The 18433-nt window shown below is 49.3% G+C and overlaps 1 protein-coding gene across 1 annotated transcript; it reads left to right on the forward strand.

Annotated features, from left to right (window-relative positions):
* The first annotated feature begins 391 nt into the window (after window positions 1-391).
* Window positions 392-3002, forward strand: LOC136529839 (uncharacterized). The gene is made up of 5 exons (XM_066522895.1): window positions 392-524; window positions 607-1123; window positions 1193-1391; window positions 1466-1612; window positions 1698-3002. The coding sequence occupies exons 1-5, from the start codon at window positions 400-402 to the stop codon at window positions 2258-2260; spliced, it is 1551 nt and encodes a 516-aa protein (XP_066378992.1). The 5' UTR covers window positions 392-399; the 3' UTR covers window positions 2261-3002.
* The last annotated feature ends 15431 nt before the right edge of the window (window positions 3003-18433 follow it).

Consider the following 18433-nt stretch of genomic DNA (forward strand, 5'->3'; position numbering starts at 1 on the left):
TGTATCGAGGAAATAACTGTCTTTTCCTTCATTTTGTGTCTCAGTACGATGGCCGTGACCGGGCAGGAGTGTTTGTGTCGCCTCCCCCCGGTGTAGAGTGGCCGCAAGCTACTGGGCCAACCGCCCAGACCAGCGCCAGGACCGACGGAGTTCACTGGGCTGTACTCGAGACCGTAGAGGACGCCTCGACCAGAGCCGCCGGCAAGCGTCCGGCTGCCAGCAAACGTCGCCAAGCCATCATCTCCCAGTCGGACGATGAAGCAGAGGATGCGGACATCTTCCGGCTCGTCCCCCGAAAGAGGAGAAAGGCAGGTGGGGCCGTCGGAGCAGGGTGGCTCCTCTGTGCCTGCAGTGGTCACAGCACCGACCACAGCGACACAGAGCACAGACGAAGAGAACATGCCGCTTCATCCTCCGACGCCCGTACCGGAGGTTGGACAAGTCCCGGTGGAAACTGCCGAGCAAGCAGAGCAGGGGCGGTCGAGGAGGCGTTCCTTCGCCACATCCTTCCGCAAGTCAAAACTGTAAGTATATATATTTTTGATGTAAGCTTTGCATTTTGCAGTAGATGCTATTGTCTTCTGAATTTGTCTCTGAATGTATTAGATCCGCGTCCACCGAAAGCCCCGACCAGCTAGCTGGGTGCAGAACGTCCCCTCCAAAAACGGCGGGACAAACTGCTCAGCAACCGGCCGCGGAGGAGCCCATGGCAGGGACTCTGCCTGGGGCTCAGCAGGCGGACGACCAGACGCCAGTCCCCGAGCAGAATACAAGTGCTCCGAGCACAAACCCTGATGAGGCGGATACCACAGCGTCACGGGAGCTGGATCTAGCCGAGGAGCAGCAGCCAGAAGTTGCCCGAAACAAGGGTGCCAACGCGACGGCTCGTGGGAAAGCCGTGATGGTCGTGGAGTCTGCAAACTCCGGACCACCGCCTCCTCCCGAACTGGAGGCTGAAGAGGATGAAGTGGAAGAAGTCCTGGGCCGTCCCCAAGATAGACGACAACATGTATATGTGTCGCGCTATCGGAACGACGAATGGGTCATGCACGAGGAGATCCCAGAGGCCGAAGAAACCTTAAGAGTTGAACGAGCGGCCAAACGCCTGGTGACTGAAGTCCAGGTATATTTGGCTTTAATCCTTAAACTTGTTGTGTAGTCGAACTATCTGACGTAGCTTGTCTATATGCAGGACGTGATGAAAACTGCAAGGTACCGAAAAAGGTGCTTCGACCAGATAGAAGTAGTCATGAAGACCAATAAGGAGCTGACGGCTGAAGTGGAACGCCTACGGCGCCAACTTGAAGCCACCGACCAGGAGAGGACAAATCAAGAAGCACAGAACCAGAACCTGGTCGGGCAGCTCAAAAACACAGAGCAGGAGAAAACAGGTAAGTATTCACCGTATCATAGCAAGTGCAGGACTTGCGTTATTTTGTTCTTGACAGCAATAGCTGTAATGCAGGTTTAGAAGCTGAAGTGACCCGCCTCCAGGGGGAGAACAGACGCGCGCTTGCAGAATGTGGTCGCCTGAAGGAGGACAACGAGAAACTGGCACGCCGCCAGTCGGAACTCCAAGACCACACTAACAAAATGAAGGACGACCTGAAAAGTAAGCACTCCAGACCACCTTTTTCGTTCAATTGCCCACATTGCCTTGTCGTGTCATCATGTTTGATGTATTGTACTGTTTTCAGTTTTAAAAGTCAATGCCAAGAGGCACCTTGAGGCCGTGATCAAGGAGCGTGACGACTGGAAAGCACAATGCCTTAAGGCCGCCGAGGAGCGGGACACGTGGAGCAAGCGGTGCCAAGAAATGGCGACTGGCATTGTGCCCGTCCTCGACCTTATCGACCCGGCGCTCACAGAGGAAGAGCTAAGGACGCCTCAGCTCGGACTGGTCGAGAGATGCAAGCAAGCATGGGGATGGTTCCAAGACTTCGTGAAGGAGGCGGGTGAGTACACGGGTGCCCATGTGCTAAGCATGGTTCGTGCTCACTACCCCCTGATCGATCTCCAACGCTTGGAGGCTGGGTACCCGAAGGAGATAGACCCAGACCAGGCCGAAGAGCTTCGGACTACCCAGCTGGACTTGTCGTCAAAGATAATCGGCGATATTAACCTGTGCGGAGGTGGGACAGCACCTGTGCAGGGTATGCCATCGACAAGCCAGCTGGAAATGCCATCAGCTACAAGCCAACCAACAGAGCCTGCGGTCTCGACCAGCCAGGCACCGGTGAGGCCATCCCCTTCAGCTTGACTAGCTCCAGAGTCCCGGAGACTCGAGTAGGGTATCAGAGGCGGCGAGCAGTAAATGCCATGCGCCCCGACCAGCCAATGTAATAGGCTTAGAGCTGTAGAAGGGGGACATAGTTGTGTTATTGTAAACTTGGGCCTTTTCAGGCAAGCTTGTAATAACGTAACTGTATATCATTATAAGCTTGTTTGTTTTATACAAAACGTACTTTAAGCTTGAAATTTTGTGTTGGTGTAACTAAGTGGGAACGTGTTAACGTTCTGTTTAGTTGTACCGTTTTGCTTCGACACGTCATCCTGAAAAGTTTGTGCGGCCCTAGTCTGGCATGTGGTCGGAGTATGAGGTACTATGACCTGTGCACACGTGAACGCAGACAAGCCAAACCAGGGGGGACCTGCCGATCACCCGCAACGTAGAGAGCGGATCCCGTGCACGTGTTGGGAGAAACCGGAGACAGGGCCTGCTCCGAAAACCGTAGAAGGAGTGGTGGTCGGCTTGTACTGGCTTAAGTTACAATAACCATAAAATTTGGAGTGACACATTAGAGTGGTCGGAGAAATCATAGTTGCTTTAGTAAAGTAAATCGAAAACACAAGTAGAGTACATATCTCAGTAGTTAAGCATAGAAGCGTCTAAGCTTGTCGATGTGCCATGAGTTCGGTACGTCCGTGCCGTCTAGATGAGCTAACCTGTAAGACGTTGGACGTGTGACTTCCTTAATCATGAAGGGTCCCTCCCATGGGGATGCGAGTTTGTGGACACCAGCCTGGTTCGTCTTCCACTTCAAGACTAAGTCCCCGACCACGAAGAAACGTTCTTTAACGTTCTTGTTGTAGTACCTGTGCAAAACAGCAAGGTACTTGGCCGTGCGTACGCAAGAATCAAGCCTTTTCTCTTCTGCGCTGTTGACTTCTAGCTCCCGTACTTCGTCGACCTTGCCTTCGTCGAAGTTCTCTACCCGTGCTGATCGGAAAGCTATATCTGGTGGGAGGACCGCTTCGGCGCCGTAAACCATAAAGTACGGTGAGACTCCAGTGTTACGACTGGGCTGAGTTCGGAGGCCCCAGACAACGGCTGGTAACTCCTTGAGCCATCTTCCAGGAGCTTTATCATTTTCTCTGTACATCCTCTTTTTCAATGCGTCCAAGATCATGCCATTCGCCCGCTCGACTTGTCCATTAGCTCTAGGATGCGCCACCGAGACGTATTTTACAACTATGCTCCTTTCATCGCAGAAGTCCCAAAAAGCGTTCCCGGTGAACTGAGTACCCAGATCAGTAATGATGCTGTTGGGGATGCCGAAACGGTGGATGACCTGGTCGAGGAATGTGACGGCTTTTTCTGAGGATGCCTGTACCAGAGGCATGTATTCTATCCACTTAGAAAACTTATCAATTAGCACGAAGACGCATGTGAATTTCCCAGGAGCTGGTTTGAAAGGCCCGATCATGTCCAGTCCCCAGCATGCGAAGGGCCAAGAGGCTGGAATCGTCTGGATCTCATGTGCCGGTACATGTATTCTCTTGGAGAAGAACTGACAGCCTTCACAGCGGCGGACTAGCTTCTCTGCGTCGGCCACTGCTGACGGCCAATAGAACCCTGCTCGGAAAGCCTTACCGACCAGTGTTCTTGAGGCCGCGTGGTTGCCGCAGGAGCCAGAGTGAATTTGGTCTAGGAGATGCTTGCCTTCCTCCTGGGTTATGCACTTCATCAAGATTTCCTCCTTAGCGTTTTTGCGCCATAACTTGCCGTCGACGAGCAGATACTGCTTACTACGACGCATCAGGCGTTCATTTTCTGTTCGATCGATATAACCGCTACCGTCTGTTAAGTACTTGATGAAAGGTGTTCTCCAGTCTGGCTCATGAGTGGTCGGAAGCGGCTCGGTTGTGCTCGGCGCCGGAACCGTAGCCACTAATTGCTGGTCTGAGACTTTGTCGGTCGTTGAATCTTCGTCTTCAATGGAGGGCGTGAGCAGGTCTTGGACGAATACGCCATGTGGGATTTTGGCTCGGGATGATCCTAACTTTGACAACGCATCCGCTGCCTGGTTCTTGTCCCGGACCACGTGTATGTACTCGATGCCATAGAACCTGCCTTCCAGCTTTCTTATCGATTTGCAATATGCGTCCATCTTTTCACTGGTCGTGTCCCAGTCCTTGTTGAGTTGGTTGATGACCAAAGCCGAATCTCCGTAAACATAGAGACGTTTAACTCCAAGCTCAACCGCAATGCGTAGACCATGCAAGCATGCTTCATACTCGGCGGCATTATTAGATGCTGGGAAATAAATCCTGAGGACGTACCGGAGCTGCTCCTTGGATGGTGATATGAAAAGAATTCCTGCTCCCGCACCGTCAATGTTGAGAGAACCGTCAAAATACATCGTCCAATATTCGTCGGATCCCGGAGAAGCAGGCGTGCTTAAGTCTGTCCACTCGACGATGAAATCGACGAGTGCCTGAGACTTGATTGTAGTACGGCTTGCAAATTCCAATGAAAAGGGGCATAGCTCCATTGCCCATTTGACGATGCGCCCGTTCGCATCCTTATTGCGAATGATGTCCCCCAAAGGATACTCGGTCATGACCACCACACGATATCCGTCGAAGTAATGCCTCAACTTTCGGGATGTTATCAGTATGGCGTAGAGCAGTTTCTGAATCTGTGGGTACCTGGTCTTGGATTCGTTGAGTACCTCACTAATGAAATAGATTGGCCGCTGTACCTTGTAGGCGTGGCCCGGCTCGTCACGCTCGACCACCAATGTAGTGGAAACCACCCGATCGGTTGCCGCGATGTAAAGTAGGAGAGTTTCGTCTTCTCTGGGAGCAGTAAGTACCGGAGGTGACGTGAGGTATTGCTTCAGCTGCATGAAGGCAGCGTCTGCTTCCTCCGACCACTCGAACTTCTCGGACGCTTTGAGCAGTTTGAAGAACGGTAGTCCTTTTTCTCCTAATCTTGATATGAAACGGCTTAGAGCAGCCATGCAGCCGGTGAGCTTCTGGACATCCTTCACCTTTTTTGGGGGCTTCATGTCTAAGACAGCTTTGACTTTCTCCGGGTTAGGGCGTATGCCGTCGTAACTGACGACGTTGCCGAGCAGTATGCCAGACGGGACACCAAAGATGCACTTCTTTGGGTTTAATTTCCATTGGAACGTATTAAGGGCTGCGAAGGTGCGTTCCAGATTGTCAACAAGGGTATGTGCTTCCTTGGTTTTGACAACTACATCGTCGACGTAAGCCTCGACGAGGCCGTCTTTTATCTCATCGTTGAGGCAGGCCTGTATAGCGCGTTGGTAGGTAGCACCGGCGTTTTTGAGCCCGAACGACATAGTCGTGTAGCAGTAGGCGCCGAAAGGCGTGATGAAAGATGTCTTGATCTGGTCGTCCTTTTTGAGAGCGATCTGGTGATAACCAGAGTAGCAATCAAGAAAGGAAAGCAGCTCGCAACCGGCGGTTGAATCTACGACCTCGTCTATGCGAGGCAAACCAAAGGGGTCCTTAGGGCAGTGTTTGTTGAGATCAGTGTAATCAACGCACATTCTCCATTCATTATTCTTTTTGCGTACAAGAACCGGGTTGGCTAACCATTCCGGATGATACACTTCTTTGATAAATCCGGCTGCCAAAAGCCGTGTAACTTCTACCCTAATCGCCTCCTTTTTGTCGCGAGCGAACCGTCGTAGCTTCTGCTTGATTGGTTTGGCTTTGCTGTTGACATTCAAGGAGTGCTCAATCAAGTCCCGAGGTACACCGGGCATGTCGGAAGGTTTCCATGCAAACACATCCACGTTGCCCCTCAAGAACCTGACGAGCGCGTCTTCCTATTTGGGATCCAGGTCGGCCCCGATGAGGGCCGTTTTGCTGGGATCGCCCTCGACCAGCTGGATCGTCTTGTGCTCCTTGCACCTGATGTTCTTGCGCGGAGCCTCGAGCTCTGGGATCTCCAAGTGGTCGGCCGTGGTCTTCTTAGCGTTGAGCATGGTCTCGGCCATGCGAATAGAGAGGTCGTGGGCCTCTGCTATTTTGAAGCTGTCGTCCTCGCAGGTATAAGCTGCGTATACGTTGCCCCTGAGGGTCAAAACTCCTTTCTCAGTAGGCATCTTGAGCACCAGATACCTGTAATGAGGTATGGCCATGAACTTGGTGAGCGACGGTCGACCAAGAATGGCATGGTAGGTGCCGTCGAAATCAGCGACCACGAAGTTAACGTAGTCGGTGCGGAAGTGGTCCGGAGTCCCAAACTGCACAGGTAGCGTGATCTGCCCGAGAGGTGTGGAGCTCTGTCCGGGGAGAACGCCCCAGAACTGTGCCTCGTATGGCTTCAGGTCCGCCTGGGCTATTTTCAGAGCGGGCAGGCTGTTCTTGAACAGTATATCAATGGAGCTGCCACCGTCGATCAGTACCCTGTCGAACTGAACCTTGTTGATACAAGGATCGAGGACCAGGGGAAAACGCCCTGGTTCGGGTATGGCGGCCCATTGGTCCTTCCTGCTGAAATAGATTTCACGGTGAGACCACGGAGGAAGCCGCGGATCGGTAAGAAGGTTGTCGTTCTTTGCCACGTTCAAGCAGGCGCGGGCGAGCAGCTTGCGTTCTCGTTTGGTCTCAATGGACACCTTGCCGCCGATGATGGTGTGCACGCGATCCGTCGGCTTGACGTATTTATGACGAGGATCTGCATCGTCGTCGTCGTTGTCCTCGTTGCGCTGTTCCCTCACGTCAGTAGGCTTGTCGGACATATCCGGAGCCTGTTGGCGCGTGTAGATAGTCTTGAGGACGCGACAATTCTCCATGGTATGGTTCGACTTGGGATGGAGCTGGCAGGGGCCCTTCAATGCCTTGGCGTAATCGTCCTCGTAGTTACGACGTCCTCCGCCCTTTTTCACAGTATTGACCTCGCCATCGTCTTCCCGAGCACGCTTGCTTCTGTAATCGTCACGGCGGTTGCGCCGCTGATTACGTTGATCACGGTGGTCGCGGGAGTCGTTGCGCTGGTTGCGGCGGTCAAAATTGTCGTTCCGACCACGGTTGCCGCGGTAATCATCACGGCGTGGGGGGTGGTCGGAGCGTGGGACCCTTGCTTCTTCTTCGACGATTATCTTTTTAGCGTCGTCAGCGTCCGCGTATTTCTTAGCGGTGGCCAAGAGCGCTGTGACTGACTCAGGTCTTTTCCGGAGGAGCTTGTCTCTTAGGGCGTCGTGGAAGCGGAGGCCGGTGACGAAAGCTTCGATTGCTTCGTTGTCGGATATTGACGGGACCTTGATGCGCATCTCCGAGAAACGCCGAACGTACTCGCGCAGCGGTTCGTCTTTCCGATCTCGGATCCGTTGCAGATCGTACTTGTTGCCGGGTTGTTCACAAGTAGCGATGAAATTGTCGATGAAGGCCTGCTTGAGTTCCTGCCAAGAGTCAAAAGAGTTTGCCGGCAAGCTAACTAGCCATTGGTGACCTGCATGACCAACGGCGACTGGGAAGTAGTTAGACATAACGTGCTCGTCAGCCATGGCTGATCGGCACGCGGTTTCATAGAGCATGACCCATAATTCGGGGTTTTCTTTGCCGTCGTACTTCTGAAGCTTCTCGAGCTTGAAGTTCTTTGGCCATATGACTTGGCGCAGGTGTGGAGTGAACTGCTTCAGGCCCGGCGGACCGTGGACGGTGTCGTACTCCATACGGCGATAGCTTTCATGGGATGCACGATCGTCAGCTCTCTGGTTGATGCGAGCACGCAAATCGCGTCCACCGAGGTAATGGCGGAGATCGTTATTGCCATCGCGGCGATCTCGATTGCCACCTGGATTAGCGTTGCGACCGTGGTTATCACGGCGATTGTCGCGGTTATCTCGGCGGTTGTCGCCTCGAACGTCGTGGCGGTTATCCTCCCGGCGGCGGTTGTCGTCCCGACCACCATCACGACCACCGTTCCCGCCTTGACGGTTGTCCGATGGGTCGTTATTGCGCGAGCCACGTAGGTTGAGTGGCTGTGAGCGACTTGAGTATTGGCGGCTGTGGCTTGATTCGACAGAAACGGATGGAGCCCGGGCTTGGTTCATCTCTGCGGTCTGAGCCATAGCAGCCGTCAGATAAGCTTGTATGTCATCACGGATTCCTTGAGTCTCGGGAGTGTTGGGCAGCCGCTGCATCGTCGCCATGGCGACGGCTACGTTGGCGCTTGGGGTCTTGAAGACTTGTTTATCCCCCACCCTGTCGAAAGCATTGTTGAGGTCGCGCGGTTGGACCCTTATGCGTCGTGCCTCCTGGTCTGCTTCAGCTTCGATTTGCCGGCGATTAAACCGGTCAATATTGCGTGCTTCGCGTGCAGTCTTTTCTTGTTCTGTTTCGCCAACTGCTGGCGGCTCGTCGTTGCTGACAACATGGATCAAATCCCCTCGTCTTGGCGGGAAAGACGGAAATTGGGGGAAACCCGGGGCGTGGTCTGGTAGATCCAGATCGTATTGGGCGCCTTCATCTTCGTGACGCTGAAGCTCGGTGTGGACAGATGCGTTGGACGCGATGCCGGATGAGGAGCTGGAGTCACCTTCTCGGACTGTGTGGACGGATCCTTCCCGATAATCTTCGATCCGGACCATGTTGACGATGTTGCATGGCTTCGGCCGAGATCGGTGTACAGGACACAGATCCGAGCGGTGTCGCAGGTTGTACGTGTAGCTGGAGGCAGCGTTTTGCAGGCCGTAGGGCTGGACCTGGTGGTTCTCCGTCGAGGCTTCGTACTCGCAGAGTCGGAGACCCGTCGCAAAGGCTGGCTGGCGACGAGCGGAGCGCCCCTCAGGAGTAGATACGACCACAAGATCTGTTCCGAGTCGTGCAGGACGACTGGTCCGAGCTGGTCGGATAGATCTGTTGTGGGGAGATGTTACCTGCTCATTAGGTTGGCTTTGAATCGTACTTACCAGAGCTAGGGTTTCAGCGAGTTTGGTGCCGACCCGATCGATGGAGTCGAGCAAGTCGGTGTCGTCGATCTGCTTTCCTCTGTAGCGGGGAAGCAGACGACGGGTTGTCGGCGTGGCTGTAAGCGTGGTCGGAGCCATATCCATCGTGGTCGGAGCCACGTTCGTCGTGGTCGGAGCCGTGTTCACCGTGGTCGGAATCGTGTTCACCGTGGTCGGAGCCGTAGCCGATGCAGGTGAAGTAGTCGTCGGCGCGGGTTGAATCCACGCCTCCTCCGCGGTCATGGTGATGGAGACGTCGGGGCCGGTGGTCCAGGTGATCTGGCCAACGGTGAACGTGAGGCCGTTGGGCGTAGCCATGGAGCCGGAGACGATGACCATCTTGTTTGCTTGACGAGCAGTACGCACACCCCCTACCTGGCGCGCCACTGTCGACGAAATATGGTCGGCAGTCTACCTAGGGGTATGCCCAAGGTAGTAGATTATCGGCAGACAGATGCGCAAGCCCCAAACAAGACGGTGACGCAAGACAGACACGAGGTTTTATCCAGGTTCGGCCGCCAAGAAGGCGTAATACCTACGTCCTGCGTCTGATTTGTATTGCTGTATGTCAATGAGAGATATCTTTTAGAGGGGTCCCCTGCCCGCCTTATATAGTCCGGGGGGCAGGGTTACAGATCTGGAAACTAATCCTAGTCAGTTACAACTGCCATATCTGGCCGGATAAGGATTCCTATTCTAACCGACCAGGATCCTGCTTGGTTGCCAAATCCGTCTTGATTCCTTGTGCGGGACTCCGATCAGGTTAACTGGGCCGCACGTCATCTTTCGGGTGGACTGAACCCACCGATCCGGGCCAGCCCAAGCTTAGCCGTAAGGGTATAGGGGTTAATACCCCCACAGGAACGTTTGGAAGAAAAAATTGGTTTTCTAGAAACTACCTTACTAGCCATTTCTGAGTGTACACCACTGTCTTGATCCCACGCATATCACTAAAAATGTGTGCGCTAACACTCTTAACACCTTGATGGACACCGGGGGGACATCGAAGGATTCACTAGCCACACGCCTAGACATGCAACACATGGGAATCAGGAAGGAGCTGCATCCCATGGAGCTAGAGAATTGCCAGTTCGAACTTCCGATTGCGTCATGGACATTGAAGAAGGAAGAAAAGTGTGCGCTTATTTCTTTCTTCAATAAACTCAAAGTCTCGATGAGCTACCATGTGAACCTGAAGATGCTAGTGAACATGAGAGAACTCAAGTTCAACTATGGCTCTATGAAGGCCCATGACTGTCATGTCATTATGACTCCGCTGCTCCTTGTTGCCCTACGTGGTATCCTCCCCCCAAAGGTCCACGCCCCAATCATAAAGCTTTGCTCGTTCTTCAACGCAATCTCAAAAAAGGTCATTGATGTGTCCACGCTACCCTCACGCGCACCTCCACCAATTCATCTACTAACGTGGGCATACCCCTCGGTAGACTGCTAGACGTATTTCGTCGACAGGCGGTGACCTCCCGTGCGGGCGTTGGGGGTGTAGCGGCAAGGGCCCACACGGGCGTCCGGGACATGGTGGCGAGCTCTCGTGCTCGCGCGTGGTGGAGACGGTCAAGCTCCTCAGCAAGCGGAGCGGCGTGGACACGGACAAGCGATACGGGCTGGCGGGTGCTCTGAGGAGTGGCAGGTGGACGTCCCCGATGAGCTCCAGATCCCAACCTTGCGGCAAGCGAGCGGGTGCTCCGACGAGGTCTAGGCGGCGCAGGGGCGGACAGCGAGCTCCGAGTGCCTGGCGGACACTGACGAGGTCCACGTGGCGTTACCTAGTGAGCTCCGCGTGGAGCAGGGGCGGGCGGCGAGCTCCAGCCCCCTGGCTGGCATGGTCTGTGTGCAGGCGTGGGCAGGGAAAGAAGATAAGGTTGCTCGAGTGGGGCCCACTGCTGACATGGTGCCCATGGAATTTGTAGATGACGGTGTTAAAACTCCTTCCATCCTATCTTTCTTCATCCGTCCTACCAAACAGAAAACAAAGACCATCCATTCCTTCAACCAAACATAAAGCTAGAACCGTTCCATCCTAAAACCTTATAGTTTAAAGTTTAAACATTACCCTGCGGATATTCATCCTAAAACCTTATAGTTTAAACATTACCCTGCAGATATCAAGAGAATTCCTATCAGGCAGTGGTGTGCCTCTGCGCTTGTGCCAGACAAGAACAGCTAGCCACCAGCTGCGCCAACAATCCTGCTTTCTTTTGCCATTGGGCAGAGCTATTGAAGCTCCGTCACGTTACTCTCAAAGTCTCAATGGCGATGTGTAGCAAGGACAGGATATACGTACGACGAAACATATCGCCTATCTGGAATCTTAGCCTTTTTCGTCTTCATTTTTGTTTGAAATATGAATCCAGACTTCAAAGACCAGTTCAATGCATGAATAAAACAGCACGCGACAGTGACCGATTGTTGAGAGACAGCAATATTAGCCTAATTTGCGCAGCTGCACCACAATATGTCTGAAATAATACAATTCATTCAGTTTTGTCCTTATTAGTCAAATTAAAGAACGCTTAGAAATGACACCAGAGCAGGAGATTCAATTAAGCGATATTCCAAATAGGTTTAGCAAGTGTGATTAATACTAAACCAAATTTTAACTAATGGTCTTTATTTGCTTGGGTGGCAAATTTTAGTTTAGTAACCCTGCCATTTGACCAGCTTAGTTAATTTTGATGGCCGAAGTTAGCTAAAACTATGGCCACCAATTTGGTGACCAAATTTTGGCTTGGTTTGTGCATCGCATGCCCTTATAATACGACCAAGTAAACCTCACTCAGCAACTCTTTCTGTGCTTTTACAAAACTTTGTTCTGAAATTATGAACGAATCGTCCCTTAATACAATTACAACGTTTTTGGATTCTAAATTCAGAGCGATACCTGGTGCCTTCTACAAATGTGACTAATTAATTCACTTAACATTATTTCACTTAGACCTATAATACAAGCAATCTGGTCCCCCACTTGAACTTCATGACAAATAACAAGTTCATATAAAAATACTAATATTTATGAGACTAAATGAGTATTATTAAGCATAATAAATATTGGTATTTTTTGCTATAAATTTCTTAAAATTTGTAGTTTGATTTAGAACAAACCTAAAATTTCATTCTTTTGGAGATGGAGACAATAACTAATTATCCGATGAAATGGTTGTTGTTACGCTACACGCCTACACCTGTAAGTTGCATTGCTCTCGCAGCAAGAACCAATGAACGAGATCCATCAGAAAATAAAGGCCGTGTTTATTTAGACTTAGCTCGTGAGGCTCTAAATAGGTGGACTAAAGTTTAGCCAACCTGGTAAAAGACAATTAGTTCATTAGATCACACAAATGAACAAATAAAGTGATGTAAAGTTTAGCCTTTAATTTTAGGAAACCAAAGTCGAAGCAGATGATGATGATAAGCAGGACACCGCCTTTACCCGGTCCATCGCTTATCCATTACTAACATTGGCTGACAGCTATTAGTAGGGATGAAAATGGTACGGATATTTTCCGACCGTATTCGAAACCGAATCCGTTTAGAGGGGTTGAGATCTGTCCGTATCCGAGTCCGGATATCCAACATCCGATATCGTATCCGTATCCGAATATTTATGATGTCGATATCCAATCGTATCCTATCCGACATAGTTGACACTATCCGTATTCGAATCCGAATCCGGACAAAAATATAAAAACAAATATAATATCGGTGATATCCGTCCGTATCCGGTCCGTTTTCATCCCTAGCTATTAGTCTGTTTGGTTGACCGGTTCGTATCGTTGTTGGTTTGTAAAGAAGTACTGCTGGCTGGTTTGTATGAGAGAAAAATACTATTCCGACTGAAAATTTACGATCGTTTACGATAAGCCACAGTCAAACGAAGAGGCTTTATGACTATGAGCGCAGCCCAATTTCCCTCCATAATTTACTTGCAGTACGTACGTAGCACAAATTCATTTCAAATTCAGTTTTCAGTCACAGTCAGGCTGAGGTTTGATTGGCCGGAGATCTTTGTACTGACAGCTAGCGAGAGTGATGTGTGTGCTCACCTGGTCACCTGGCAACCTCTTAAAAAAGGTTTAATTGGCCGGAGATCTCCTCCTCTCATATGCACCTGGCATCCCAATTTCCCTCCATAATTTACTTGCAGTACGTACGTAGCACAAATTCATTTCAAATTCAGTTTTCAGTCACACTCAGGCTGAGGTTTGACTGGCCGGAGATCTTTGTACTGACAGCTAGCGAGAGTGATGTGTGTGCTCACCTGGTCACCTGGCAACCTCTTAAAAAAGGTTTAATTGGCCGGAGATCTCCTCCTCTCATATGCACCTGGCATTGCAGTACGTACGTAGCACAAATTCATTTCAAATTCAGTTTTCAGTCACACTCAGGCTGAGGTTTGATTGGCCGGAGATCTTTGTACTGACAGCTAGCGAGAGTGATGTGTGTGCTCACCTGGTCACCTGGCAACCTCTTAAAAAATGTTTAATTGGCCGGAGATCTCCTCCTCTCATATGCACCTGGCATCTGCTTGCCTGCCGGCTGCCGCCGAGAGCGATCGACGGGCACGAATGGTGAGCACACGTACGTACCTACGTAGATGTAATACAATGCGAGCACACAACGTCGCGCGAGTGCCACTTTTGACCGGTCATGCATATATATGGCTTCTAGAAGCTAAGGCTTGTCCTCATCACATTCACACGGGTGAGAGCTGTCTTGAGATTAGTCTAACAATGCAAGGTAGTGTCTTGACTGAGCAGAACGGCTGTCGTCTAAACGGACATTATTGTCTCTTTTGTAACAGAACCGCTCAATTTATACATGATCAAGTATGGCTGTCCCCGCTAACACGTTGATACGCGCATACTTTCACTCATATAAACCCGATAGTCCACCGAGTGTCCCGAAAGACCTCGGTAAATCAACATCACAACCAAGATCGCGTGATTAAGCCAATACTCATCACATACACAGGGTTGCAGCGGAAATAATATTACAGATGGGTTCACAATTAAAAGTACAAGTTTGGGTTTCAAAATCGATTAGTGAAAACAACATAGCTTTCAAAAGATTACATTAATATATGTTCCAAATACATTGCTAGCATAAGTGACATCATCCGACAAAAGCATATAGATGAGAAGTAACTATAGAATCACCGAGCCACCGACGGTTAGCCACCATCTTCACAGGCCGAGAACTTCACCTGCTACATGGTGGGATAAACCCTGAGTACGAGAATGTACTCAGCTAGACTTACCCGTCAAAACCAGAAATAAAGGACACCAAGGGTCATGTAAGGCTTATGAGGTGGGCTAGCTTGACACAGTTGCATAAAAGAGCTTATGAATATAGTGACCAATTAAAACTTAGCATCAAGCTTATCATTATTTACCTGTCCACTAGATTAGCACTTGTACTATAGCACTCACTTATTAGGAGCAAACAATATTAACCATAGCACGTATAATAAGGCTGTCATCATCATATCATCATTTCTGAACCATTATGTTATTTAGTGTATCTACTTTGGAGATAAGCCCGTCAAGTTCTCACTAACCGGGAGAGACGGCGACTCGAATCGAATTACAACTCAGCTGAGGGGGTATTCCTAACTCTCACCCTGGCATACTTTGCAAGGGTAGCCGTGGGTCACCTTTGGTACAACTCAGGAACCAAATTCGCGGATTCGATCAGCGCCAGCACTATCAGGGATTACCCTTCTGCCAGGACGATCAGGACTTTTAAATCACCTGCCCTTGGACTCACACATACGGCTCCCTTCCGAGGCGTACTTTATACTTATCGACTCCCGGCCTGAGGTGAGCTACTCGGCTTCTTGGTCGGTCTTCGGACACGGCCAACTAAGAGAGAGGCATGCGTTCAACATGAACAGGAAAGGCTCCAAGATTCAGTCCTTAAGCGTCACAGACGGAGTCACTACAAACCGGCAAGCCTTCGCCCGGTCTTCATTTCAAATTAAGACAGGTTCTTTTCCACGATAGCAAATATAGCCAACCGTGCCATATGTATATCCCTATATCTCGCAGGTGACAGGAAATCACCTGACTTCTACCGCGTTTAAGCAGGGCTAAGCACTACACGAGCCTGAGCTACATAGGATTCAGGGTATCAATATCTGGACAAGGATTGGATAACCAATGCAGCAAGTGTTTGCATTAAACACCTAAACTTAATGCAACAATATATATATGTAACAATAATACTTTAACTGCATTTCAGAAATTAGGAGGCTTAATATGCTCCGGGGCTTGCCTGGGATCCGACACAAGTCAGTTCAGTTAGCTTGCACCGTCATGGTGACATCTCCGGTTCTAGCACTTGCTTAGTCCTTCCATCTTCGGGATATATCCACCAAACCAAATCTTTGGGTTTGGCTCCAACATCGCATCCTTCACGTGGTGCATCTAGTGTACCTAGATGAGATGCAATATACAAGTGCATAAATATGAAGAATAGTACCACGAGACGCATCACAAAATAGCAAGCAAGACAAGCATAATTTACACTAACACACTTAAGTACTTTGCGATGCTTAACTTAAACATCACACAATCTATCATGCTAAGATGGCAAAGAAGACGACAACACCAAGCATGACACAAGTTTCCCAAGATCTCAGGTGCTCTAACTCAGTCATCATTCAAGGCATAAGTCACACTTAACAATATACAAGCAAACACTATAATTGAAATCTGCCAATTTCTGGACATGCAAACAGCAGCTACAAGATTTAGCTATAACTGGAGTTACACAAATCCAATTGACTTGAAAGAAGACATTCTGGAAAGCTTATGGAATTTTCTACAACTCATCTTTAATCATCTTAGCAAGATTCTCAAGTTAACTAAGTCAAATATACCCATTTACAGAAACTAGTCCACAATTAATAGAGAGCAGCCATTTCTGAAACCCAACTTTAAACAGGCATAACTTACAAACCACAAGACCAAATACCACTAAATTTTAACAGCAGCTAGATACATGAATTATCTACAACTTTATTATTATCACCAAAAGCTCATTCAAATCCTAACTAGATCAAACACTAGCATCTTTCAGATCTGCTCAGAATACAATCAAAACCTGACAGAAGACTTAAAAGTCATGTAACTCCTACACTATCAGGGCTATGGCCTTACAATTTGAATACAAGCAAGATCATGAAATTTTCTACAACTTTTGTATTCACTACAACCATAGAAAACATCATTTACACCATGAAAATAATTGCACAAGCAAAACTGCAAATGCAACCCAACAACAGTGGTACAGAAAACTAATAGGAACTTCAGAGAAGCATAACTGGAGTTCTAGACCTCCAACAAACATGAACCATAACTTTTTAAAAAGCTTAGGAAGTTACCTACAACTTTATTATTCTCATATTAAGATGATTCTACAGTTAGAAGGGTCAATTAATCCAATAATTGCATCTCTGTCCAAAATATAGATAGAAACTGACATGCCACTTTAAACAGCTATAAATGGAGTTATATATGTCCAATAAATGTGGTTCTGGACTTTTTAGAAAGGTTAACCAATTATAAACAACTTTGTTAGAAACACCTAAAGCTAATTATACTATTAAGAAGGTCCCATAGTAAGAACAAGGAAACCCTCTCTGGGTTTGGGCAGAAACAGCCACAGAGATTTAAGCAAGTATAACTCAAGATCTTCTTAACCAAAAATCATGATATTTAGCTTTTTGAAAATCTTAATAAAAGTACTACAACTCATGTATTATCATAAAGTCATTATTCATAACTTAACTAAGCCAATTAATTCAAGCATGCAGGACTATTCAGAGTTGGAGCAAAGCAATATAGTACATTTGTTATTTTTATAACTCTTAAAATATAAATCCTACACTTCTGATATTTTTACCAGACAACAAAAATCACCTTATGAGCACTCCATAAAAATTTCACATTTATTTGAGCAAAAGAACTACAGTTATGAAAAAGACAAATACAACTAGCATTAAAAACCTAACTGCCTAATTCTATTTTTACAGAAAAATATTTAAACTAAAATATGTAATATTAAAGGTCTAGTACATAGAGAATTTCACAAGGATTCCAAAAAGTACTTATTTACTATTTTATGATTTTTCTTCAAATTACTACGAATTTTCAAAGTGGAGCATTCAAATCTGTAAAAACCAGAGAAAAAGGGATTGAAATCTTGCATCGGGGTCCCTGCGGAAAACACAAATTAAACATTAGCAAATCGATCCTTCTTGGCACTATTCACTCAAGTCTATATCCTTGCAGTTACACCCCTCCCTTTCATCAAATTCTGGCGCGAGGTCCCTGGTCGCTGTGGAGAACAGAGGAGGCCAGGGAATCGGCCGGTGGTGGCCGGAGAAGGGCCGGCAGCGGCGGTGGAGTGGCGGGAAGGACTAGGGGTCCCGCATGCACATGCTAGGCTGCTCAATTAGGCTAGAGGCGGGCCGGGTTGACCTGGCCGCATGCACCAGCGTCCACGGCGGCCACGGCACCGGTGGCCACGCGCTACGGCGGCGAAGGAAGGCCGAGGATGGGCGCGCGAGGCCAAGGAGACGACGGCAGAGCCGGTGGCGGTGGATGCAGGGCTGCCAGGCACTCAGAGGTGGAAGAACGACGGTGGCCTAGCTCGAGCTCGCGGCGGCGTCCATGGCGGCCGCGTCCTGGAGCTCGCGTGCAGCACCAGAGAGCGAGGGAGGGAGAGTAGGGAGGCGAGTGAGTGCTGGGCAGCTCGGGCGCTCAGTTTGGAGGAGCAGGGCATGAGGCAGCGCGTGGCGCAGCGCTTGGATGCGCGTCAGCCATGGAGGGATGCGCTCTCGCATGGTTGCCACGCACAGGCCACGCGGCATCCGTTGGGGCATTTCCACGAACACCTGGCGAGCGACGGAGTGAACATGGTGGAGTGCAGGTTTGGGCTAGCTACGGGCCGATTTGGTCCATGGGCCCAAAACAAAGTTTGGTCTATACCTGATGCTCTCCAACTTTGCTTAAGGGTTCAGGGTCATTAGGGTTATGGTTTAGCAGATAACGTGCTCCAAACTTTGGTTTGTCAGTGTGACGATGGTGATTAGGAAAAACTCAGAATTAACCATCAACACGAAGCCAAACGGGTTCCAACTTTTTGCATGCTCTTCGCCATAATATAACCTTCAACTTTTATTTTCGGACCAACTC

This window comes from Miscanthus floridulus, chromosome 19 (genome assembly GCF_019320115.1).
Source record: "Miscanthus floridulus cultivar M001 chromosome 19, ASM1932011v1, whole genome shotgun sequence".
Taxonomy (NCBI): Eukaryota; Viridiplantae; Streptophyta; class Magnoliopsida; order Poales; family Poaceae; genus Miscanthus; species Miscanthus floridulus.

What these genes read in the sequence shown, in the direction of transcription:
- LOC136529839 (XM_066522895.1), top strand. Translation starts at nt 400, where the DNA reads ATGCCGCTTCATCCTCCGACGCCCGTACCGGAGGTTGGACAAGTCCCG. An exon ending in CACAGAGCAGGAGAAAACAG is followed by an intron (nt 1,392 to 1,465) that starts GTAAGTATTCAC and finishes GCTGTAATGCAG; the next exon opens with GTTTAGAAGCTGAAGTGACC. An exon ending in AATGAAGGACGACCTGAAAA is followed by an intron (nt 1,613 to 1,697) that starts GTAAGCACTCCA and finishes TACTGTTTTCAG; the next exon opens with TTTTAAAAGTCAATGCCAAG.